The sequence below is a fragment of the Octopus sinensis genome, linkage group LG27 (genome assembly GCF_006345805.1).
Source record: "Octopus sinensis linkage group LG27, ASM634580v1, whole genome shotgun sequence".
In the NCBI taxonomy this organism is placed as follows: domain Eukaryota; kingdom Metazoa; phylum Mollusca; class Cephalopoda; order Octopoda; family Octopodidae; genus Octopus; species Octopus sinensis.
Genome location: NC_043023.1, coordinates 19,834,381 through 19,860,675, shown reverse-complemented (window position 1 = coordinate 19,860,675; position 26,295 = coordinate 19,834,381). Strand labels below are relative to the sequence as shown.

At 42.7% G+C, this 26,295-nt stretch overlaps 1 protein-coding gene across 1 annotated transcript in view; it reads right to left on the bottom strand.

The window, feature by feature from the left end:
• LOC115225075 (suppressor of tumorigenicity 7 protein homolog) overlaps positions 1-26,295 on the bottom strand; it is a 71,655-nt gene that overhangs the window by 40,448 nt on the left and 4,912 nt on the right. The window contains exons 2-3 of the mRNA XM_036513983.1: positions 1,903-1,985; positions 1,019-1,193 (exon numbers count right to left, since the gene is read on the bottom strand). Coding sequence (XP_036369876.1) covers positions 1,019-1,193; positions 1,903-1,985 — 258 coding nt within the window. The remainder of the gene's footprint in view (positions 1-1,018; positions 1,194-1,902; positions 1,986-26,295) is intronic.

Below are 26,295 nucleotides of genomic sequence, written 5' to 3'. Positions count from 1 at the left end.
GGCCCATAAAAAGCACCATCCGATCGTGGCCATTGCCAGCCTCATCTGGCACCTGTGCCGGTGGCACATAAAAAGCACCCACTACATTCATGGAGTGGTTGGCGTTAGGAAGGGCATCCAGCTGTAGAAACACTGCCAGATCAGACTGGGCCTGGTGCAGTCTTCTGGCTTCCCAGATCCCCGGTCGAACCGTCCAACCCATGCCAGCATGGAAAGCAGACGTTAAACGATGATGATGATGATGATGATGACATACAGAAACAGAGGAGAGAGTCCATGTCCACACTGTGACACTAAAAGGGATAAAGACCCCCTTGGGGTCATGAGTGGCCAGGGGATTGTACCTAGAAAGTTCCCCTCTAAAGCACAAGTCCAGGCAAGGTTGTTTATAGAAGACCTACAGTCACCATGCATGCCAGCCTCTCCTCTCCATGCATGCCAGCCTCTCCTCTCCATGCCAATGGTGTTGTCCAAGGAAATGGCAAAGGCCGATACAGCTTGGCACCAGTGACGTCACAACTCATTTCCACAGCTGCTCAAGAACTCAATACACAGCCCGGTCCAGGAATCAAACCCACAACCTCATGACTGTGAGCTCGATGCTCTGACCACTGAACCATGGGCCTGTGGCACTGCAATACATACAAAAAGCCACTGTACGCCTCACTATACTGTGTGGTCTTTAACCAGTTGCAGATAAGATGTATACCCGGCTCTTAGTTGTTTTTGCTAGATATTGATCAGAGAGGAGCTGGATTAACCCTTTCATTACTGTATTTATTTTGAGATGCTCTGTGTTTCTTTCAATTACTTTAAATATAACAAAGAATTTAGTCAAATAACTTAGTTATCATTAAGCTAGTGTTAGGAACATAAATTGTGACTAAGGTTTGGTGGAAGATTTTAATTCAGAACTTATGAAAACAAGACATTTGTACTAAAGGGCGAGAGGCGGTTTCAGCCGGCGAAGCCAGGCCTACACAACAACAACAATCATAACAATAAGATGAACACTGACCTGGCACATGATGCTGTTGGCTGTTGCTGTTACCTCCCTCTGACACGCTGCTGTCACCTGTGCTGCTGCTGTTGTTGCTTCCGCTGCTACCCCCCAGCAGCGGTGAGAGGTGGTTGAGAGAAACTTGCTCTATGAATGAGGTGCCATACTTTTTGAAGTACCACCACTCGAAGATCTGGAGTGAGAGAGAGAAGTGTGAGTGTGAGTGAGCCAAGAGAGAGAGAGAGAGAGAGATGAACAAGAGAAAGCTTTATAAAAACAAGAGCAGGGAGGGAGAGAGGGGCTGACAGGATCTTCACTTTGGCTTGGGCCAGGGCTAGATGTTGGAGGTGGCAGTGGCCATTGTGGTTGAGGTATCAGTTGTGGTGTTGTCCCTTACAAGTGGTGAGGATAATGATTGTGGAACTGTGTAGAAACCAGTTTCAAATTCCAGCACAAGGCCAGCAATTTCAAAGGAGGAGATAAGTTGATTATATTGATCCCCAGTTTATAACTGCTATTTATTCTATCAACACTGAAAGTTGACCTCGGCAGAATTCGAATTTGAAACTGTTGATATTAAGAGCTGGATCATGTGAGTGTGTGCATGTGTATTCTGTTGATCGCTTTTGCCAAACTGCTAAGTTACATGGGTGTAAACACACCAACATTGGTTGTCAAGCGATGTTGCAGGGACAAAGTCAGATGTGAAACAAAGAGTCTTGCTCAAGAACACAACACACAGCCTGGTCCGGGAATCGAACTCACTACCTCAAGATTGTGAGCAGGACAGTCTAACCACTGAGCCATACGCCTGTGTATAGGAGGGAGCCCTATTGAAAGGGGGGGGGAGAGAATAAAGGAACAGACAGACAAACAGATAAACAAGGATGTGTGTCACTTACCAATATGAGACCTGAAATCAAAGATGAGGTCCCTGTAAGGGCCACATAGAACTTTGGAGTCAGGGTGTTGAGGAACATTGTGGCTGGAAAAGATAAAAAACAAACCAATAATAATAATAATAATAATAATAATCCTTTCTACTAAAGGCAGAAGGTCTGAAATTTTGTGAGAAGTGTTTCACTGTTGCATAATTTATTGAGTTTGGTTGATTCTGAACTGAGAACATCTTGAAGGGTGGAATATTGCAAAGTATTTGATCCAATGTGCTAATTATTCTGCCAGCTTGCAGCCTTAATAATAGTGATACTACTACTACTACTACTACTACTACAAATAATAATAATAATCCTCTCTAGTGGAAGCACAAGGCCTCAAATTTGGGGGAAGAGACCGAGTCAATTACATCGACCCTAGTGAATAACTGGTACTTATTTAATTGACCCCGAAAGGATGAAAGGCAAAGTCAACCTTGGCAGAATTTGAACTCAGAACGTACTGGCAGATGACATACTGCTAAGCATTTTGTCCAGTGTGCTAATGATTCTGCCATCTCACCACCTTAATAATAATGATAATAATAATAAGGCTCAATTTGTTCATCTGTCACACAATATCTGGTTTGGTTTCCGACTCCCGGCTTTTCCTCTCCGTGCCACTGATGTTGTCCAAAGACAAAGGCCAATACAACTTGGCACCAGTGATGTCACAACTCATTTCTGCAGCCGAATGAACTGGAGCAAACAGAAACAAAGAGCACAACACACAGCCCAGTCCAGGAATTGAACTCATTACCGCATATTGTGAGCCTGATGCTCTAACCGCTGAACCATGTGCCTTCACATCACTTTAGGTTTGGATTCTCAAACTGAGTAAAATAACAAGATGATCCAATGAGGGACTTATTTAAAGAATCACCTGAGGAGGTGCATTTTACACCTTGGATGGGTGATGATGATTACACAACACCTCACCAACGTAATGCAGGTGTAGAAATGTGTTGAAACAATTGTAGTGACTTTAAATAAAAAATATTCATTCCATTTCCAATTATTTACCTGTACTTACATATATGTCTGTACAGAGACACACACACACACACACACAGAGTCCAAAACATAGACACACTAATGGAATAGAGAAGACTGTGGGTGGAGGGAGGTGGTGGTGATTGTGAGACTGATGATGGTGATGATGATGTTAATAATGGTGGTGGTGACATGATGATGATGATGATGATATTGGTCATGGTAGTGGTGGTGATGGTGATGATGATGCCACTACAAAACAGCTGCAAAATGTCTGAAGACAATGACGGGGGGGGGGCTCCACCCCACCCACACCCATTTCCTCCCACCACCACCACTGCCACAACAATGACAACTAAGATTCCAGCCTTGGCAACCACTAGTTGCCATGGCAACAGATAAAGCAGCAGTGACAGAGAACAGCAGCAACAATACGCAGTCAGTGTGTCTGTGTGTCTGTATCTGTCTGTGTGTCTGTCTGTGTGTTCATGTGTGTGTGTGCGTGCGTGTCTATATAACTCTGTCTGTGTGTTCTGTCTATGAGATGACGTGTTTGCTGTGTAAAGATGAGGAGGAAGGGTGGAATGCAAAGACAGAAGAGGCTGCCGTAACAACAACAACAACAATTATGATGTCATCGAACCGTCGAGAAAACTTCTTTTATGTGGTCAATCAGTTTGCTAGAAATAAGAGTCACAGCATATTCACAAACCTCACTCTTGAATTTTGATGACAAGGAAAAGCACATTAGATAATGTAGTCCTGGATACACTATGACTGGATAAAAGACAGGGTAGTCACAGATGGGACATCTTTCATCCTAGGTCTATCTGGATCAGGACTGACCTAGGGTTAAACAACAACAACAATTATAGCTACTAACACTAACTATTATACTATACATTAGATAATGTAGTCCTAGATACACTGTGACAGAGTAAATGATAGGATGGTTATATAAGTCTGTCTGGATCAGGACAGACCTCCTGGAGCAAACCCCCTTTGGTCATAAATCACCATGGGGTTGCACCGAGAGAGTTCCCTCCAAGGCACAAGCGCAGGCAAGGTTGTTTATGGAAGACCAGCAGTCACCCATGCATACCAGCCTCCCCTCTGTGCCACCGATGCTATCCAAGGGAAAAACAAAGGCTGATACAGCTTGGCACCAGAGACATTGCAATTCATTTCTACAACTGAGGGAACTGGAGCAACGTGAAACAAAAAAGTGTCTTGCTGAAGAACACAACACAGCCCGGTCTGGTAATCGAACCCACTGTTTCATGAGAGTGAGCCCAGTGCTCTAACCACTGAGCCATGCAGCACAATAGTCACCTCCTTTCGTTTTTATTAACCCTTTTCAGCATTCAGATTATTCTGTCAAATGTAAAATGTCTATTTATTCCCATTGTTTTGAATTAATCCTGGATTATCTCATAGCTTTCAGATTTTGATGATGTGATTGTTTAGTTTTAGAATGGCATTTTAGGGTAGGTGTGAGAGGTGGGATCTGGCCAGTTTGATCATAAAACAGGAAGAATATTTGGGTCCTGGCTAAGGCTGGTTTACATGCTGAAGGGTTAAACTGCCACCACATGTCATACCATCACCCAACAAGGGGGGGGCATCATGTTTGCCAGAGTACTCAATATGGTCCTTAATAAAGGGGGCAATGGAGAGAGTACATGTTCAAACTGTCACACTACATCCCATACAATAAACCATTATATGTTAGAGTACACAGTGTGACCCTTAACCAAGTGATGATGATGGTGGTGTGAAGACCAGCTTGCCCTTGAGTGTTTATGCAAACTAATCCCTAATGCTGCAGGGCTTATCTTCCTGCCTGCACAGAGTCTCAGCAAGCTAAGACAGGTGCAGTGACCAGGAAGCTGTAGGTTTTACATTGCAGTGACCTTCTGGGTGGACTGCATTGCAGGGCCAAAGAACTCCGTCTACCCTGGAGTTGCCAGAAGGGTGTCAAAGAGGAAACAGGACAACTTGAGGGACTTTGCTCCTTGGTTTGCTATCAAAGTTGACTCCCTGAGCCTTTTCTTTTCCCAAGGCTCTCACGGGGCAGTTAGGGTTTGTGCTTGGAATCCCTTCCATAACATGCTAGTTAACCTGTAGCTGGGGCCCTGAGAGGCAGGTGTTATTATTCTGGGTAAGAGGTGACCTGGGAACAAGAGTGGCTAAGGGATGGTTCCACACTCTGCAAAACTCTGGGTCTCACAAACCAGAACACCACAACTTGATGCAGTTTAACATCATATGTAGGACCTTAACCAGGTGAAGATATGCTACATGGCTGGAACGACAGCTGTATGGGTCACCCTAAATTGTTTCACCAGCCATCCACTGTCTACATGTAGCAGACCAAAGCAATAACACCAAATCCCGAACCCTCTTTTAGGTCATAAACCACAGGACAGTCCCACATCACTCCACCAAATCTACAGACAACCTCATACGCAGATGATACTACATGCAACCAACCATCACAGACAGAAGATAGAAAAACTAGGGTTGCACAAAACGCTTCCACAACATTCACAACAAACACATCTAAGTGCAGGTGTGGCTGTGTGATAAGAAGTTTGCTTCTCAACCACATGGCTCCAGGTTCAGTCCCACTGCATGGCACCTTGGAGAAGTGTCTTCTACTATAGCCCCAGGTTGACCAAAACCTTCTGAGTGAATTTGGTAGATGGAAACAGAAAGAAGCCCGTCATGTCTGCATATGGTTCTTGGTCTCAAGCATTTGTTTTATGAAGAAAGGCTGAAGACGCTCGACCTTTATTCTCCAGAAAAACGACGATGCCGTGGTGATCTCATTCTCGCTCACAACATCATAAGCGGAAAGTGTAACCTCTCAAAAGAGCTGTTCTTCACTCCTGCTCCAGAGCGTCGGCTGCGGGGTCATTCCGAAAAGCTCTATCTGTGACGATTTCATCTCAATTGAAGGAGAGGGGCTTTCTCCGTCCGGGTTGCAGATCCATGGAATAAGCTGCCGGACGAGATGGTGAAGATGCCGACGACTGCTCGGTTCAAAGTCTCCCTTGACCACAAGTGGCCTGAACTCTTTACATGAACACCACCCTGTACATAACTCCATGTTCCCCTACATGGCCTTGCTTTTTGCTTTTTGAGCCAAAAAATTAACTTAACTTATCTGCAATATAATATGTGACAATTATTTGGTTTTTCACAAGCTGTATGAGCTTTAAAGGAAAAATAGAGACAACCCATCCCCCAGATCATCACATATCATATTACAGATAAATTCCCCTATTTACATAATATCAAGGTCTCATATATTCTTTTGTTATCATACCATTAATATATATATGTGTGTATATGTGTTTCTTCCATCCCACCATTGCTTAGAAACTGAAGTTGGTTTGTTTACGTCCCCGTAACTTAGTGGTTCGGCAGAAGATATTGATAGGATAAGTACCAGGCTTACAAAGAATGAGTCCAGGGGTTAATTTCTTCAACCAAAAGGTGGTGCTACAGCATGGCCGCACAAGCCACAGTCACATGACTGAAACATGTAGAACAATAAAAAAACTATGCCAATTTAATCCCAAGCAAGACTGGATATCTCTGCTGGTATATATATATATATATATATATATATATATATAATATATATAATATATATATATAATATATATATATAATATATAATAATAATAATATATACAGGAGTGGCTGTGTGGTAAGTAGCTTGTTTACCAACCACATGGTTCCGGGTTCTACTATAGCCTGTGTGTGTTTGTCTCTGTCACCCGCTTCACAACTGGTGTTGGTGTGTTTACATCCCAGTGACTTAAAAGTTTGGTAAAAGAAACCAATAAAATAACAGGTTTAAAAAACAAAAAGAGTATTTGGGAGGAGGGAGTCAATTTCACTAAAATTCCCCAGGGTAGTGCCCCAGCATGGCCACATACACATGACTGAAATGAGTAAAAGGAATCACAGGTAGTATATTCATCAATTAGAAGAGCTACTTTACTGACTGACCATTCAACCATGAAACAGACACTACTGGTTTCCATGGTACCAGTATAATATAATAATAATAATAATAATGAAATTATTGTATACATTGCTCAGGTGCACCACAACTTATCAAAAAGTGCGTATAAAGTATATGCAGTAATGTACAAATATCTGGAAAGCGAACAGTGTGTGAGTCAGATAGATGCTTGCGTGTGTATGGAGGGGAGAAAAATCAGGTGTAGCAGATCTCATCTGCCTGTGATGAGATCCCTGACTTGACTACAACAGAAAAACTATTCTTATTCTAAATCATATACTTTACATTGCAGTGGCGCCCAGTTCTAGTATTTGTGCAACTCACAATACCAAAGTTTGGGACAAGTCCTTCCAGATGTATATTATGGCATATCTTTTTCACCTAAGCTCTAAGGAATAGTCTTAATCTCTTGAGTCTTTCCCAATAGCTTATATACTGCATAGAGGCTTTGTGTAGCTTCATTGGATTGCCTCAAGTTCTGAAATTTGCTGAGTTTGGGTTCATATCATCTATAGCCCTTATCACATCATCTTCCTTTATATTGATGTAATCGATCATCACTGCCTCTGTTTTTATATCTGCAGTGATAAAAAAGTCAGTTGGATTGCTGACTTGCAAGCGTCCTAGTAGGTGGAGTGAAAATATTCAATAGGAACTCAATAGGAGCTGGCTTAACCCCTGCTGGGTGAATGCTGTTACAAGACAAGAGAAGAAAACAGTAGAATATGGAACCTGGTGCAGCCCCTGTCTTTGCCAGTTCATGTCAAGCTGTCCAACCCATGTCAGCAAGGAAAACAGGTGTTAAGCAATGATGATGATGATGATGGATTCCTAATAATGTTTAATTGTAGAAACAACAGGATTTTATAAAACACCAAATGGATGTAGAATTTCAGTAGAGCTAAATAGGAATTAAAAAGGTCCACAGGTAAAAAACAGCGAGGAACCACATTTGTATCATCTTTGCACCTTCATATGCACCTTGTACTTTCCTCTTTTCCAGATGGACAACCATGGATTCACCTCTTCAGCAAAGCATTTCACTCTGCTCCTCTTCCATCATCCGTCAATATTATAACCCATTGAGTCAAGGAGTCATTTTTTCAAGTTACTTGATGACCTCACCTGTGCTGGTACCCACCAAAAAAAAAGTACCCAGCACACTCTGTGAGGTGGCTGGGATTAGGAAGAGCACCTGTGTAGAAACAGTAAGACACCAGTTCCTACCTCTCTGTCACATTCAAACCTTTCATCATCTGACACAAAAACCCCCTCTTCCAAGACCCACTCCCCTCTCAAAGATTTGACCCTGCCAGTGCTGGTGCCTCGTTAAAAATAATCAAGTCCACACAGTAAAGTGGTTTCTGTTTGGAAGGGTTTTGAGCTGTAAAAACCTTGCCAAAAAAACTGACCTTACCTGTGCCTGTGCCACATAAAAAGCACTCGGTCCACTCTGAGGAGTGGTTGATGTTAGGAAGGGCACACAGGCGTAAAACCCTGCCAAAAGAAACATAGTAGCATGGGATAGCTTTCTGCCAGGCCAGCTCCTGTCAAACCGTCCAACCCATGCCAGCATGGAAGGCAGACATTAAAATGATGATGACGATGATTCTGGTGTGGAAACCTTGCCAAAGCAGATATTGGATCTTGGCACAGCTGCCTAGCCTGTCAGTTCATCTGGAACCATCCAACCCAGGTCATCAGGAGAAAAAGGAACGTTAAATGATGATGCTGCACAAATACAATTAAATGAATTACAGGTACTGCATTTGATTAAGAGAGAAACAACTAGAAAGAGATGGTGCCAGTCTGACTCAAGACCCCCATTATCTGCTCTACCAACCACAACAAACTTCAAAGGCCACAACTACACACAATACCCCGCTGTACAGACAATCTACCCTGAACCCAAAATACTTAGGTACAAGGCCTGAAATTTTAGTGGGCAGGGGTTAGTTGATTAACTCAACCCCAGTACTTGCCAGGGACTTATTTTATCAACCCAGAAAGGATGAAAGGCAAAGTTGACCTCGGCAGAATTTGAACTCACAACGTAACGGCAGACAAAATACCTATTTCTTTACTGCCCACAAGGGGCTAAACACAGAGGGGACAAACAAGGACAGACAAACGGATTAAATCGATTATATCGACACCAGTGCATAACTGGTACTTATCTAATCGACCCCAAAAAAATAGAAAGGCAAAGTCGACCTCGATGGAATTTGAACTCAGAACGTAGCGGCAGATGAAATACCTATTTCTTTACTACCCATAAGGGGCTAAACACAGGGAGGACAGACAAACGGATTAAGTCGATTATATCGACCCCAGTGCGTAACTGGTACTTATTTAATCGACCCCACAAGGATAGAAAGGCAAAGTTGACCTCGGCTGAATTTGAACTCAGAACGTAACGATTCTCAGGATGACTCATTCTTGCCAACTGAGTGGACTGGAGGAACAAGAAATGAAGTGTCTTGCTCAAGAAGACAATGCCTTCCCTGGTCCAGGAATCAAAACCGCAATCTTATGATCATTAATCCAACACTCTAACCACTAAGCTATGCACCTCCACACCAACCAATGTTGGTGTGTTTACATCCCCATAACTTAGCAGTTTGCCAAACGCGACCAATTTAATATGTAACAGGCTTTAGAAAATAAATACTGGAGGCAATTGATGCAGGTAAAAAACAAAATTTCCATCAAGGTGGTGCTCCAGTATGGCCGTAGTCAAGTGACTAAAACACAAAACAGTGCACCAGGATGTCATCGCTGCATCACAAAGTGTGCGGCATGGATGGATTTAAGAGAGCAGAGAGAGTGCAGGATGTGGAAACTGTAACACTGCACCACCAACGACCCCCATCCATGCATTAGTGTCTGCAGGGGTACGGAAATAGACTGGTCAGTCGGTCAATAGAGGAAACTGCAATACGTCCAGGCAATTAGCTGCAACACATGAATCGTTACTGCATCTTGGATTGTGCACGGCTTCTGCAGGAGCAGAGAGACAGACAGGAGACAGTTGAGAGAGTGCAACGCATCTGGAGCATGATGCTGCACCGTGAACAAGTCATCGCTGCATTGCTAAGTGTGCAGTATGGTCCTCGGTTAGGTGCACGCAGGGTGTGGCTGGGGGGGTTGGGGGGAAAGAGGTGTGACTTGTGCCCCCATAAGAGGGGACTCACTGCTCCATCAGACCCTGGCCTGGGGTTAAACAACGAGAACAACAACAGTCAAATGTAAACTAGGGAACACACTGGGATGTTAGCAGACATTGATTTCTTTACATAGATGTGGGGGGAAAGGGGGTGTATGCGTGCGTGTATATATATATATACACACATAAATATATGTATATATACATATATACACAAACACACACACATATATATACATGTGTATGTGTGTATATACATGCATATATGAGTGTGCGTGTGTGTGTGTGTGTGTATATATATATATATATATGTATATGTAGGTCCCGGGTTGATTCGGGGTTAACCACAGTAAATAAGGTACTCAATACATAGCAGAGTAAAATTAATTTATTATATAGAAGGAGCTTCTACAGGACTAGAACTGTTTATGTGTGTGTGTATGCATACATATATGTGTATATGTATATATGAGTATATAGGGACTTGTGTGTTGTGTGTGCATGTGTGTATGTGGATATGTGTGTGTATGTGAGTATGTGTATGTGTGTGTATGTATATATTTTTTTGTGTGTATGTGTATGTGTGGTCGTGTGTGTGTATATATACATGTGTGTGTGTATATGTATATGCATGTATATGTGTATGTATGTATATGTATATGTATATATATATATATATATATATATATATATATTGTGTGTTGAGAATTTCCTTATTTACCTAAAACTCTATTCTTCTATATAATTTTATACTTTTTTATTCTTTTTTTATTCTTTTATTTATTCTTCTATCTAATTTACCACTGACTCCTTGACCACTCCCCCAGTATGATTTTTTTGCGCTATGCCTACCCCCAAAAAAGTCCCCACCACCACCCCTTTAAACCTGCCTAAATGTATAAATGCCAATACAATTCTTGTTAACTAGCTTCCTGAAGATTTCTCTTGAATGAAACAGTTCTAGTCCTGTAGAAGCTCCTTCTATATAATAAATATATATATATATATATATATGTGTGTGTGTGTGTCGGCCCGGGGCTATAGTAGAAGACACTTGCCCAAGATGTCACGCAGTGGGACTGAACCCAGAACCATGTGGCTGGTAAACAAGCTACTTACCACACAGCCACTCCTGCGCCTATATATATATACATACACACATACATGTGTGTGATAAAGAACATTAAATTTTCTAAATTTATTTCTCCATACCAAAAAGAACTTTCTAGAAACGTTTACCATAATATACACAAATATATAAACACACCCACACACACACATATATATATATATATTGGAGACCGTCTTTAGTGACAAATGACCATGGCATTGCACCTAGAAAGTTACCCTCCCAGGCACAAGTGCAGGCAAGGTTGTTTATGGAAGGCCACCAGTCACCCATGCATACCGGCCTCCCCTCCTTTCCACACCACCGATGTTATCCAAGGGAAAGGCAAAGGGTCCGATACAGCTTGGCACCAGAGACATCACAATTCACTTCTACAGCTGAGTGAACTGGAGCAACGTGAAATAAAGTGTCTTGCTCAAGAGCACAACACGCAGCCCGGTCTGGGATTCGAACTCACTACCTCACTGTCGTAAATTCGACGCTCTAACCACTGAGCCATGCGCCTTCACACACACACACACATTTCATTTTGGGATTTGGTTTGCAAGATTCTTGATGTGGGTTCGTGTGTTGAAGCATTTTTCTGTTGTGTCTGGGGAGAGTCATTCTCTTTTTGTGCCTCGTAATCTAACAGACTCACTCGTAAGATTTCCATTTATTCCAGGAAAATTTTAGGAAAAATAAAAATAAGTAGAATTTTTACCGGTGAGTCTGTTAGATTACAAGAAAGAAAAAGAAAACGTCTTTTCCCCAGACACAACAGAATATATATATATATCCCCTCTCTCTCTCTTTCGGAGAGGCACTGAGCAGCTATACACACACAGCAGTAACTTCCACCTACCGAATCCAATCACAAAGCTCCGGTCAGCTCAGGGCTATAGTGGAAGACACCTACCTAAAGTGCCACGCAGTGGGACTGAACCCAAAACCATGTAGCTAGGAAGCAAGCTCCCTAACCACACAGCCATGCCCACGCCTACATATATATGTATATATACATATATACTTTGAGTTTCGCGTTGCCGTTCGTCGGACAGTTTTTGGTAGAAAAACTGTCCGATGAATGGCAACGGGAAACTCCGAGTAACAGGTTTTGTGGAATTTTCTGCTGCTTTAAATAAGCATATTACTCTACCTCTGGTATTTGAGTACTCTTTTTTCCACCTTGTTTCACATTTATGTGTTTACTCCGGTATATATATATATATATATATATATATAGTTGGAATTTAGAAAAAAACAAGACTAAGACAGGTGTATACACAACAAACAGGTGAATTAATTTAACGCTTGGGAAGGTGAGAAAGTCTGCTACGTTTCGAGACTACGTTTACAACACACACACGCATATATATATATATATATATATATATATATATATACGCAGACATATATGTACATGTGTGTGTATACATATACACACATGGATACTCAAATCTTTACACATACGTGTAGATGTAGACACACACACATGCATATATCAACCCCTCTCTCTCTCTTTATATATATATATATACACACACACATATATAGACAGACAGACAGATATAGACATATAGATATGTGTATATATATACAAGTATGTGTGTGTGTGTACGTATGTATAAGTGATGGTTGTGGCAGGAATATGTGATCACAGAAGCACCTGATGTGAACCTGCTCAGGGTTAAATAGCAACAAGAAATTGATGTTTATGGAAGAGAGAAGCAGAGGTTGTGGTGATGATGTCAATACAATCCTTTCAGTGGTGATGGTCACAGGTAAATCCAAACAGAACTCTATTACAGTATAGCAGTGGTAACAGTAGCGGTGTGTTGGTAGTGGTGTTGGTGCTAGTACAATGTGGTGACTGCAGACAACACAACAGCTATACTATGTACTAAGCTACACCGTTTATGGAACAGAGAAACATCACGCTGGCACATCAACCACAACACAACCATCACATCAACTACAACCACCTACATACTACCACACAAACCACCACACTTTCACACTACCCCTCATACTACCACACAAACCACCACACTTTCACACTACCCCTCATACTACCACACAAACACCAGCAGCAACAATACTTACAGAAAACCAGGTTCAACATATCGCAGTTAAGGTTACGGAATCGAGTGGTCCTTTCTATGGAGTGGTGGTCACAGCTGGACTGTCCACACTGTAGAAGTAGTAGTAGTGGTAGTAGTAATGTTGTCCGTTTTATGGAAGGATGGTCACAGATGGGTCGTCCACACTGCAGCAGCTACTGTAGTAGCAGTAGTGGTAATGACAGTATGTGCTGCAGCAAAGCAGAGGTGATAGTAGCAGTGGTTGTGGTGATGATGTCAATACAATCCTTTCAGTGGTGATGGTCACAGGTAAATCCACACAGAACTCTGTTACAGTATGAGTCGCAGTATAGCAGTGGTAACAGTAGCGGTGTGTTTGTAGTGGTGTTGGTGCTAGTACAATGTGGTGACTGCAGACACAACAGCTATACTATGTACTAAGCTACACCGTTGTTTTTTTTAATCCTGAAGTAGTAGCAGCGAAGGTATTGGCGGGAGTAGTGTAGTGTCGGTAGTGGTACTAGTATAGGCGGTAGTAGTGGTGTTTCTAGAGAGGTTGTTAGTCACAGAGCGCGAATGTGTGGGTGGGACAGAAACAATACAGTGGGGGTTGTAGTAGCAGTAGAAATGTTGGTATGGGTAGTAGCAGAAGCGGTAGTAGTGTTAGTAACGGCTTCGGAGGTAGTAGCGGTGGTGGTGGGGTAGTGTTGGTGGTGAAACATGAAAGCTACGACACATGTAGTAGAGGGTAGTAAGTTTAAAGTGGTTAGTTCCGGTGTAGCAGTATACGTTGTAGTATACCAACAGCTGCAGTGTAGTAGTAGTAGTAGTAGTATATGGTGTGCCTTAATGAATTACAGTTGTAGTATGTGCTATAGTACTCGTGGTAGTAGGTGTTATAGTGTATGCTGTAGCAGGGTATGTGTGATTGTGGCGGTGGTATTTGTCAAGTGTTGTAGAGGTGGTAGTAGTAGTAGATGATGTAGTACAGCTGTAGTAGTCGTGTTTACGTTGGTATAAGCGCCAGTACTGGTGGTGGTTGTCACGCAGACATTGATACTGCAGCGTAAGCAGACGGTTGTTATTCTATTTACGATCAAAAGCGGTTCCAAAAGCGACCATCCCAAAGAGGAGAGGACGACGGAGATATCCTTCGTTTCTTTCTTGGTTTTTGGCTGCTACTTCTAGCAGGCGCAACCGACCACGTAATAAGTAGTAGGAGGAGGAAGGGGAGGCAGAGGGAATAACTGGAGGGGGAGAGGGAAGTCTGCTACCACCTCTGTGATACAATAGTAGTAGTAGGAGGAGGAGTAGTAGTAGTAATCATGGTAGTGAGACGAGGATTAGAAAGGCTTTCCAGCCATGACCACCTTCTCTGGAGTTTTTTGTTGATTATATATATATATATGTATGTATGTATTTTCAGACAATGAGGCAATAAAACGGGAGACTTAGCTGCTATTTCCAGCAGCCCGGAAACAGCCTACACTTTCTCTAGTCTAGTAGTAGTACTATAGTAATGTTTAACCCCAAGTCAGGCCTGGCTGAGCAGGACTACGATCACAGCACTTTCCAAACGTGACCAGCCGCTTCTTTCTTCACCCTCGGGCACTGTCTACCTCGGCGGCGGCTGTGGTAAGGTGGGTGGAAGCCGTAGGGGAGATTCGGCTGCTGTTTCTAGCAGATCGAGCCACATGTACACAGTCTCGTTCAGTGCAGTGGTGGTAGTAGTAATAGTAGAGGTAACAATAGTGGTAGGAGTAGTAGTAGTGGTGATGGTGCCATTGATGGTAGTAGTAATAGTAGAGGTAACAATAGTGGTAGGAGTAGTAGTAGTGGTGATGGTGCCATTGATGGTAGTAGTAATAGTAGACAACAACAGTGGCTTTGCAGAGGTGGTAGTAGTAGTAGTAGAGAAAAATAATAGTGGTAGGAGTAGCAATAGTGATGTACGGTGGTAATAGTAATAGTAGAGGCAGAAAGAGTGGTAGGAGGAGCTGTCTTGATATATTTAAGATGTCAGACATATCTGTTGTGTCTCACTGAGAGGGGGGAGGAGGAGGAGGAGAGACTGACTGCTGGAGGTTGCGGTGGTGGTGGTGGTGGCGAAAGGTGAAGTAGTCGTAGAAGGGGAGGAGGAATAGCGGTAAGAGTGAGGGTGGAGGCACGGCTACGATGGCGGTAATGTAAATGATGCTGATGATGATGTTAGCGTCTGTGAGGAAGGAGGGGGGAAGGGTGGTAGTAGCAGTTGTAATAGTACAGACAGTAGACTGATAGAAGTAACAGTAGTGGTGGTGGTGGTGGTGGTATTTATACATGGAATACGATGCTGACGTTTTAGATGATGATGATGATGATGGTGGCGGTGGTGGCGGTGGTGACGATTACGACGACGATGATGACGATGATGGTGGCGATGGTGGTGGTGGCGACGATGATGATGGTGGTGGCGGTGGAAGCTTTTTTTTGTTTTTGTTTTACGACGTGGAACATTCTGGAAAAGAATTAAAGAGGGAAAAAAACTGATATTTTTGATGATGATGATGACGTAGTAGTAGTAGTAGCAGCGGTGGTGGCAGTAACAGTCGTGGTGGTGGCGGTGGTAGTAGCAGTGGTGGTGGTGGTGGTGGTGGTAGTGATGGTGGTGGTAGTGGTGGTGGTAGTAGTGGTGGTAGTGGTGGTGGTGGTAGTGGTGGTGGTGGTAGTGATGGTGGTGGTAGTGGTGGTGGTAGTAGTGGTGGTAGTGGTGGTAGCAGTGGTGGTAGTGGTAGCAGTGGTGGTGGTAGTGGTGGTGGTGGTACTTTTACTCCATGGAATTCTAGAAACTAGGCTGACAGTTGTTTGAGTCTGATGATGATGATGATGATGGTGGTGGTGGTGGCAATTGTCTTCGCCCCAGGTCAGTCCTGATCTAGCAGGGAGACTTACGATCAAAAACGCTCCATCTGTGACCATCCCATCTTTTATTCAGACATCGTGTATCTAGGAGTACAATATCTAATGCACAAGGTGCCCAGAACCACATTATCTTACATGGCTTTATCGAAATAGTATCGAATTAGTGGCTATTGTCTTAATCCAGACAGACCTATGATCAAAGACGTTCCAGATGTGACCATCCCATCTTTTATTCAGACATAGTGTATATAAGACTACATTTTATCTAATGTACAGGGTTCCCAGAACCACAGAATCTGACATGAATTTATAGAAAAAGTTGCCAACCTTCAATCTTCAACACTTGATGTGGATTTTGGCTGCTATTTCTAGCAGGTAAGCAACCGCATAGAGACTCAATGGAATGATGGAGAACAACAGTGTGGTGGTGGTGGTGGTGGTGGTGTGGGTGGAGTGGTATGATGGTGTTGGTGGTAGTATTAATATATTACGTTAGACCCTTGACTCCATCAGAAGTCAAGGAACCCCATTGACACAGGCATCATGTCTTGGATATTGTCAGAGCAGAACCTGTTCTTCTCAATTTCTGAACCCAGTTGATTTCCGATGGGGGGGGAGAAGATAGTAAGAGAGCAAGTGAGAGAGAGAAGACTTGGCCCCATTATTGGTGTCCCCCATAAAGATGAAAGGCAAAACTGATGTCAATGGGAATTGAACTCAGAGCTGGAGAGTCAGTATCAAAACTACAAGGCAATCTACTCCTATTTGGTGCCCTAAGGATTATTTGTTGGTCATTGTTGACACTGACTAAAGACATCACATAGGAGAAAAAAACAGGGTCAGACTGTGGCCAATCAGTTCGATGCATGTCCTGAAAGCTTTGCTGCAGGTCAGGCATGGCTGGTCTACTGGGACTGAAAGCAAGGGGTTGGTTCTCGACTTGTGTAGTTTGCATTTTCTTTCGACCCCTTGACACTTGTTCTGTTCATAAAACGTGGCACCTCTGTTGGTACAGCTTTGCCAGACAAGGTAGTCTTGTCCTTGCGTTTCCCAGGTGTCAGGGTTGACCTCAAAGATCTTCAATGAAGCCCTGTGTGTATCCTCAAAGCACTTTTTCTGTCCACTTTGCAAGCAATTGCTTTCTGCCAATTCACTATAAACTAGTCTCTTGGGGTGTCACATGTCAGGCATTAGAACAAGGGAGCTTGCCAACCAGACTTGCATCTTCCTCAGTTGTGAGTTAATAATGCTTGGCAGATCAGCTAGAGAGAGGACCTTTGTGTCCAGGACCTTGTCCTACAAAATGATTTTCACACACACACACACGTGTAAACCCGGATCCAAAGGAAAGAGATAAAAGGATGTAGCATAAATACTCAGCCTTGAGTGTGCTGCTTCTAATAGCAAAACCAGCCATAAGCTAATGAAGTTAATTATGTAATTCCTGTCATTTGTTAATTAATATTACATTCCATATTTACCTAACACTTTGCTCTAAAGTATATAGTTCCCATTAAACATAAGTGGAGTGGCTGTGTGATAAGAAGCTTGTCTCCCAACAACATGGTTCCAGGTTCAGTCTATCTATCTATCTATCTATCTATCTATCTATCTATCTATCTATCTGCCAGTAGCGCCTGACTGACCCTCGTGCCGGTGGCATGTAAAAGCACCCAATACACTCTCAGAGTGGTTGGTGCTAGGAAGGGCATCCAGCTGTAGAAACTCTGCCAAATCAGATTGGAGTCTGGTTTGCCAGACCTCACTCAAATCGTCCAACCCATGCTAGCATGGAAAGCGGACGTTAAACAATGATGATGACAATGATATATATATATTTCGTTTTGGGATTTGGTTTGCAAGATTCTTTATATGAGTTCGTGTGTTGAAGCATATTCTGTTGTGTCTGGGGAGGGTCATTCCCTTTTTGTGCCTTATAATTTAACACACTCACCGGTAAAATTTCCAGTTATTTTCTTCTTTATTTTTCTGAAATTTTCATTGCATCTTGCAACCTTTTCAATAACTTTGACTCTCTTTTGAAAAGTTGCAAGATGCGATGAAACTTGAAGGAAATAAGTGGAAATTTTAATGGTGAGTGTGTTAAATTATAAGGCAGCAAAAAAGAATCACTCTCCCCAGACACAACGGGATATGCATATATATATATATATATATATATATTTATTATATAGAAGGAGCTTCTACAGGACTAGAACTGTTTCATTCAAGAGAAATCTTATTTCTCTTGAATGAAACAGTTCTAGTCCTGTAGAAGCTCCTTCTATATAATAAATTAATTTTACTCTGCTATGTATTGAGTACCTTATTTACTGTGGTTAACCCCGAATCAACCCGGGACCTACATATATATATATATATATATATATATATATATGTATGTGTGTGGATATATATATATATATATATGTGTGTGTGTGTGTGTGTGTGTGTGTATGCACATATATATATATATATATATATATATATATATATATATATATAATAATAAATATTAGGGAATAAATCCAAATTTACAGGGAAAAATCAGATTTAGGATTAAATCCAATCTTATAGTAAAATATTATATAATATTAATTAGAGACAAAACCACTATTTTGCAAATCAAACAAGGAAAGACTTAATCAATACATAAAAAAATTTTAATATAAAGTAAATAAATCACCACTACAATTGTTTCCTGTCTTCAAATGACATTCCTCAATTTAAAATTGAATAGAAGATACGAAATCCACCTGATGAATGTCATTTGAAGACAGGAAACAATTGTAGTGGTGATTTATTTACTTTATATTAAAATTTTTTTATGTATTGATTAAGTCTTTCCTTGTTTGATTTGCAAAATAGTGGTTTTGTCTCTAATTAATATTATATATATATATATATATATAACCCATGCCAGCATGGAAAGTGGATGAGGATTATATATATATACACACACAAACATATACTCTTTTACTCTTTTACTTGTTTCAGTCATTTGACTGCGGCCATGCTGGAGCACCACCTTTAATCGAGCAACTCGACCCTGGGACTTATTCTTTTGTAAGCCCAGTTCTTATTCCATCGGTCTCTTTTGCCGAACTGCTAAGTAACGGGGACGTAAACACACCAGCATTGGTTGTCAAGCAATGCTAGGGGGACAAACACAGACACACAAACATATACACACATACATATATATGTATATACATATATATCACAGGCTTCTTTCAGTTTCCGTCTACTAAATCCACTCAGAAGGCTTTGGTCGGCCCGGGGCTATAGTAGAAGACACTTGCCCAAGGTGCCATACAGTGGGACTGAACCTGGAACCATGTGGTTGGTAAGCAAGACTATTACCACACAGCCACTCCTGTGCATATTATATATATGCATATATATATATATATATATAATATATAAGGCAGATGTTAAGCAATGATGATGATGGTCATCATCATCACTGTCATGAGTTGGATGGTTTGACAAGGATCCACCGAGTGAAGCGACTGCTTCGTGATCTTCTGTCTGCTTTTGTGGTTGGATGCCCTTCCCTAACACCAACCATTTTACAGTGTGGACTGGGTGCCTTCTTTCCTCTATAAAGGTCACTGTGTGGATCACACTCACAAGTGAGAGGGACCCAGGGAAGGAGGATGCTGCCTCAGTGTATAAGACGCTCGACCTTTATTCTCTAGAAAAACGCTGCCGCCGTGGAGATCTCATTCTTGCTCACAACATCATAAGCAGAAAGTGTAACCTCTCGAAAGAGCTGTTCTTCACTCCTGTTCCAGAGCGTCGGCTGCGGGATCACTCCGAAAAGCTCTATCCGCGACGATTTCATCTCAATCGAAGGAAAGGGGCTTTCTCCGTCCGGGTTGCGGATCCGTGGAATAAGCTGCCAGACGAGATGGTGAAGATGCCGACGACCGCTCGGTTCAAAGTCTCCTTTGACCACAAGTGGCCTGAACTCTTTACATGAACACCACCCTGTACATAACTCCATGTCCCCCTACATGGCCTAACTAAAAGTGGAGGAGAGGGATTACAGCATGAGGAAGGAGGGTGGAGTGGAACAAGATTTCGTTGCAAAGGAGCTACATGGCTACTCACATGTGGGTGAGAGAAAGAGAGAGAGTGAATGAGAATGCAGCAAGGAGATACAGAGTGGTGATGAGGTGTCCAGGTGGCACTTCAGGAAGCAAGAGTACAAGTGGGTGGGCCAAGCTGGGGCACTGCTTAGGGGACTTTTTAGCCAAATGAATCAACTCCAGTACTTATTATATTTTAAAGCTTGGTACTCATTCTATCAGTCACCTTTGCCAAACCACTAAGTCATAGGGGCATAAAAAGACCAATGTTGGTTGTCAAGTGGTGATGGTGGTGGGAAAAACATAGATGCAAAGACACGCACATAAAATATACTGTAAATCCTCGAGTATAATCCACATTTTTCCCCCAAAATTTAAAGGTCAAAATCCCTAGTGCGTATTATATACGAGGTTAAAAATGAAAAATATTTTCTAAGCAATGTCCAAGTCTCCATTTGCTGTCTGGCAATGTTTATTCAGACGCATTTTGTGACGTCAGGCGCGAAAATACCTGAAGCTAAGCCTGAAAGCAATGAAGTCATAAAAGAATCATCCATAACTTGCAGTAAGCAACATTTATTAAAATAAAAGTATTCAGAACACAGAATAACATGTAACAAAAACAATTTGCAAACATATTTACATTCCCATATAACAGTTAAGAACATCACCATTATTGTATTACGCATGCACGGAAGTGTTTGTTCGACTAGGTGCTGCTGGCTTAATTACGCATGACTCAAGTTAGAAAAGGGGTGAGTATCATACACAAGGTTTAGGTTTTTCCGAGGTACAGCCCCTTAAAAATCCCCTGTGTATTATACTCAAGGGCAGACTATACTCGAGGATTTACAGTATATAACTGTCCGACAAACGGGAATGTGAAACTCTGAGTAACAGCTTTTGTTATATTTCTGCTGCTTTTAAATAAAGCATATTACTCTACCTCTGGTATTTGAGTACTCTTTCACCTTTAGTCGAGGAAATCGACCCCAGGACTTATTCTTTGTAAATCTAGAACTTATTCTATCGGTCTCTTTGGCTGAAATGCTAAGTAACGGGGATGTAAACACACCAGCATCGGTTGTCAAGCGATGTTGGGGGGGGGGACAAACACAGACACACAAACACACATATATACATATATACAACGGGCTTCTTTCAGTTTCCGTCTACCAAATCTACTCGCTAGGCTTTGGTCGGCCCGAGGCTATAGTAGAAGACACTTGCTCAAGGTGCCAAGCAGTGGGACTGAACCCGGAACCATGTGGTTGGTAAGCAAGCTACTTACCACACAGCCACTCCTGCGACTATGAATATATAATCTTACTAAGTTTTTTAGGCCAGTGAACTGTGTGGCCTGTCCTAGTGATATAAGACCGATAGAATAAGTACTGGGCTTACAAAGAATAAGTCCCGGGGTCGATTTGCTTGACTAAAGGCGGTGCTCCAGCATGGCCGCAGTCAAATGACTGAAACAAGTAAAAGAGAGAGTAAAGAGTATACAGAGAGGTTGAGAGAGAAAGAGTGAGAGAGAGAGCTGACATAGCGCTGCCTCTTAATATAACTCCCACTCAGACTATAGAGGGATAAAGGGTTGTCATGGTAACCTCATTAGTGCTGATGCCACAAAAAAAGTGGTTGGTATTAGGAAGGACATCCGTCCAGAGAAACCATGAAAAAATCAGACATAGGAGCACGATGCAGTCCTCAGTGTTGTGCGATCTTGTCGTACCATCTAACCCAGACATGGAAAACTTTTACCAGGGCCACATGAGACATGACTTATCATCAGATGTGAAGGTATCTGGCAGTCTCAAGAGATCATGGATCTTTGCCTGAAGATGTTGTATCAGCTGCCGATGGTGGTACAGCATTTGCAGTGGCTGTAGAGGCCCACACGGAAGTGGCAGCAAATGCATTTGAAGGAGCTCTCTACCAGTGCCTCTGGGTTTGCCTTTCGTCGAGTGTGCTTTTCTTTGGTGGCAAGTTCCTGTTTCTCTTTCACTCGTTTCATTCCCTTTCGCAGTATTTGTCTTCAGCGTGGGTGGTCATTTGCGACCTCCTTCCATCTCAAGACGTCCAGCTCTATTGACTTCATATCTGTTTTCATATCACCTTCATAATTTGAGATGCATCTTAGATATCAAATGGACTGACTACATCATTAACATCAAAGCCTGCAGCCATGCCAAGAGACCCAGGATATTCACACTGCTCCGGCAACATTATTTGTGCTGGCTCAGTCCTGTACATCGCATACAGGACAGGAGGATCCCAAAAGACCTCCTGTATGGAGAACTGTCCACTGGCACAAGACCACAACAACAACCTCATCTTCATTTCACGGACACCATCAGATAACTCCATTATCCAAAAAATTCAGGATAATTTTTTTATTAGCCGTACAATTCAGAAATCTCAGTGGACAACAAGTTGCCTGGGATTCGTCTAAACCATTCCACAAGGTTAGGGATTTGAGGGGAGGGGTACGTCGATGACATTGACCCCAGTGTTTGGCTGGTACTTATTCTATCAACCCTGAAAGGATGAAAGACTAAGCTGACCTTTGTGGAATTTGAACTCAGAACATTTTTCCCACTGTGCTAATGCTTCTGCCAGCTTACCACCTTCGACAAGATGGAGATTAAATGATGAAGATGATGATGACGACAACAGTGTGTGTGTGTTGAGATACATCAGAGGCTAAGTAAAAACAAGCCTCTTGTTCTAGCAAAATGGGATTTTGAGGAAAGATAGTAAAGGAGAGAGAGAAAGAGAGAAATAGTGGAGGAGAGAGTAAGAGAGAGAGAGAGAGAGAGTGAGTAAAGGATAGTGTGAAAGAGGCAGAAAATGACCTTTTTCTGCTCTCCTCCATTGGAGGAGGAGAGCAGAAAAGAGAGTGAGTAAAGGATAGAGAGAAAAAGGAGAAAGTAAGGAGAAAAGAGAGAAGGTAACAGAGAAAGGAAGTAAAACAAAGAAAATACGAAAGAGAGAACGAGGAAGACGTAGTGAGGGGAAGAGGGAAAGAGAGTGTGTGTGTGTGTGTGTCTATGCATGTGTGCGTGCGTGTGTTAAAGAGAGAAGAGACAGACAGACGTAATGACGTCATTAATGTAAGAGAGAAAGGGTAAGAGAAAGCAAGGGAGAAGGAAGAGAAAGAGAAAGTGAGTGAAGAGTAAAAGAGGGGGAGGCAACAGGCGAAATGAGTGAAGATGTCGCTACGAGGGAGTTCGGTTTGCTAAATATATATTTCTTTATTGCCCACAAGGGGCTGAACGTAGAGGGGGCAAATAAAGACAGACAAAGGGATTAAGTAACTGGTACTTTATTTACGGACCCCGAAAGGATGAAAGGCAAAGCCGACCTCGGCGGAATTTGAACTCAGATCGTAAGCAACCAAATCATTCTCAATTTACACTAGAGTCCGAAGAACAAGTCGGATCACACTAAACAACGGGAAACAGACGGCATGGTCGCAGCTAGAACGGAGCCTTGGAACCTGCTCAGAAAGTGATGACCCTAGCGTTAGATATTCGTTTCTACTCGAGGCCCAAGGCCTGAAATTTTAGGGGAAGGGGCCAGTCGATTAGATCCACCCCAGTACGCAATTTATCAACCCCAAAAGGATGAAAGGCAAAGTCGACCTCGGCGGAATTCGAACGCACAACGTAACGGCAGCCGAAATACGCATTTCGCCCGGCGTGCTAACCACTCTGCCAGCTCCTCACCTCCTTCCCTAGGGTTAGATATTAATGACGTAGTAGTAGAAGGAGGAGTAAGAGGAAGGAGCAGGCAGAGAAAGTGACAGAGAGAGGGGTAAAGAGAGAAAGAGAGCATGGCACAAGCGATGACGTATAAAATAAGAGAGAAAGACAGAGTGAGAAAAGGCAACAGGAAGGAGGAGGAATAGAGACATACAGAAAGAAAGGGAGGAGAGTAAGATAGAAAAGACGAGAAGAAAGAATACAGCGAGAGAGAGAGAGAAAAGGCATAACAAGAAATGACGTAGTATTAGAGAGAGAGGGGGAGAGAAAGAGGAAAAGAGAATGGGAGGAGGACGAGTAACGCAAAACTGAGAAAGAAATGATGGAGAGAAAAGAGATAAGAATGAGGGAGGAAAGAGATGTAATGACGTAATTTTAGAGAGTGGGAGGAAGGGGAGGATGAGGAGGAGCGTCTTTCTATCTATCTATCTATTTGTCTATCTAGAGGGACGGATAGATAGATAGATAGAGAGGGAGCAGTAGGCAGAGGTGGGAATGAAATGGTTGAAGGAGGGAAAGGAAGATTTAGAAGACTCCAGAATAGAAGGAAGAAAGAATGGTAGAAGTGAAGAGGGTGGTAATGAGAGGGAGAGAGAGGGAGAGAGAGAGAGAGAGGGAGAGAGAGGGAGAGAGAGAGAGAGAAAACGGGATTTGGGAAGAAATTTATACACATTTGTACACATAGGTGCAGGAGTGGCTGTGTGGTAAGTAGCTCGCTAACCAACCACATGGTTCCGGGTTCAGTCCCACTGCGTGACATCTTGGGGTCTGGGAAGCCAGAAGGCTGCGCCAGGCCCAGTCTGATCTGGCAGTGTTTCTACGGCTGGATGCCCTTCCTAACGCCAACCACTCCGTGAGTGTAGTGGGTGCTTTTTATGTGCCACTGGCACAGGTGCCAGGGGGGTCCGGCATCGGACACGATCGGATGGTTCATACAGAGTATGTGATTAGTAATATGCCATAGGTCGAAACAAGATTACCCTATTATGAAACTTATGTAAGAGAGGGAGCGGAATAATTTCGATTAACTGAATTTCCATGCAATTAGCAAAGAAAATCTCCATCGGTGGGTTTTCTAATCTAATCATATATAGCAAGGGAGAAACTCCAATTGGCCCACGATCATAAACTGAATAGAGATGGCAACTCAAAACATATCTTCTGGCTAGAAATAGCAGCCAAATCTCCCTCAAATCACACCCTACTCTCTTTTCTATGTATATATGTATGCATGAGCCAATGAAGGAGACATCTACATGGTAGCTAGGTTCGGTAGAAAAAGTAGCTAAATCCCCCTGTCGTATGTATGTATGTATGTGTATATATATATGTATTTATGTATGTATGAGCCAATGAGGGAGACCTCTACATGGTGGCTAGACCTGCTAGAAATAGCAGCCAAGTCTCCCTCAAATCACACCCTACTCTCTTATCTATCTATCATCATCATCATCATCATCATCATCATCGTTTAGCATCCACTTTCCATGCTAGCATGGGTTGGACGGTTCAACTGGGGTCTGGGAAGCCCGAAGGCTGCATCAGGCTCCAGTCTGATCTGGCAGTGTTTCTACGGCTGGTTGCCCTTCCTAACGCCAACCACTCCATGAGTGTAGTGGGTGCTTTTTATGTGCCACCGACACAGGTGCCAGACGAGGCTGGCGAACGGCCACACTCAGATGGTGTTTTTTACGTGCCACCGGCACGGAGGCCAGTCGATGCGGTACTGGCTACGGCCACGTTCGGATGGTTTTCTTATGAATATATGTATGTATGAGCCAATGAGAGAGGTCTCTACATGGTAGCTAGACTCGCTAGAAATAGCAGCCAAATCTCCCTCAAATCACACCCTACTCTCTTATCTATGAATATATGTATGTATGAGGCAATGATGAAGACCTCTACATGGTGGCATGACTCAGGATATGCTGTGTCATGTGGTTCTGGATTTGTTTCCTGAATATAGGAAAATGACAGGATGGTCACAGCTGTACTACTTTTGATCATGGATTTTGCTCAATCAGGACTGGCTTCCGTGCCGGTGGCACATAAAATGGCACCATTCGAGCATGATAGTTACCAATGTTGCCTTACTGGCACCTGTGCTGGTGGCACGTGTAAAAGGATTCGAGCGAGGTAGTTGCCAGTACCGCATGACTGGCCCCCGTGCCAGTGGCACGTAAAAAGCACCCACTATACTCTCGGAGT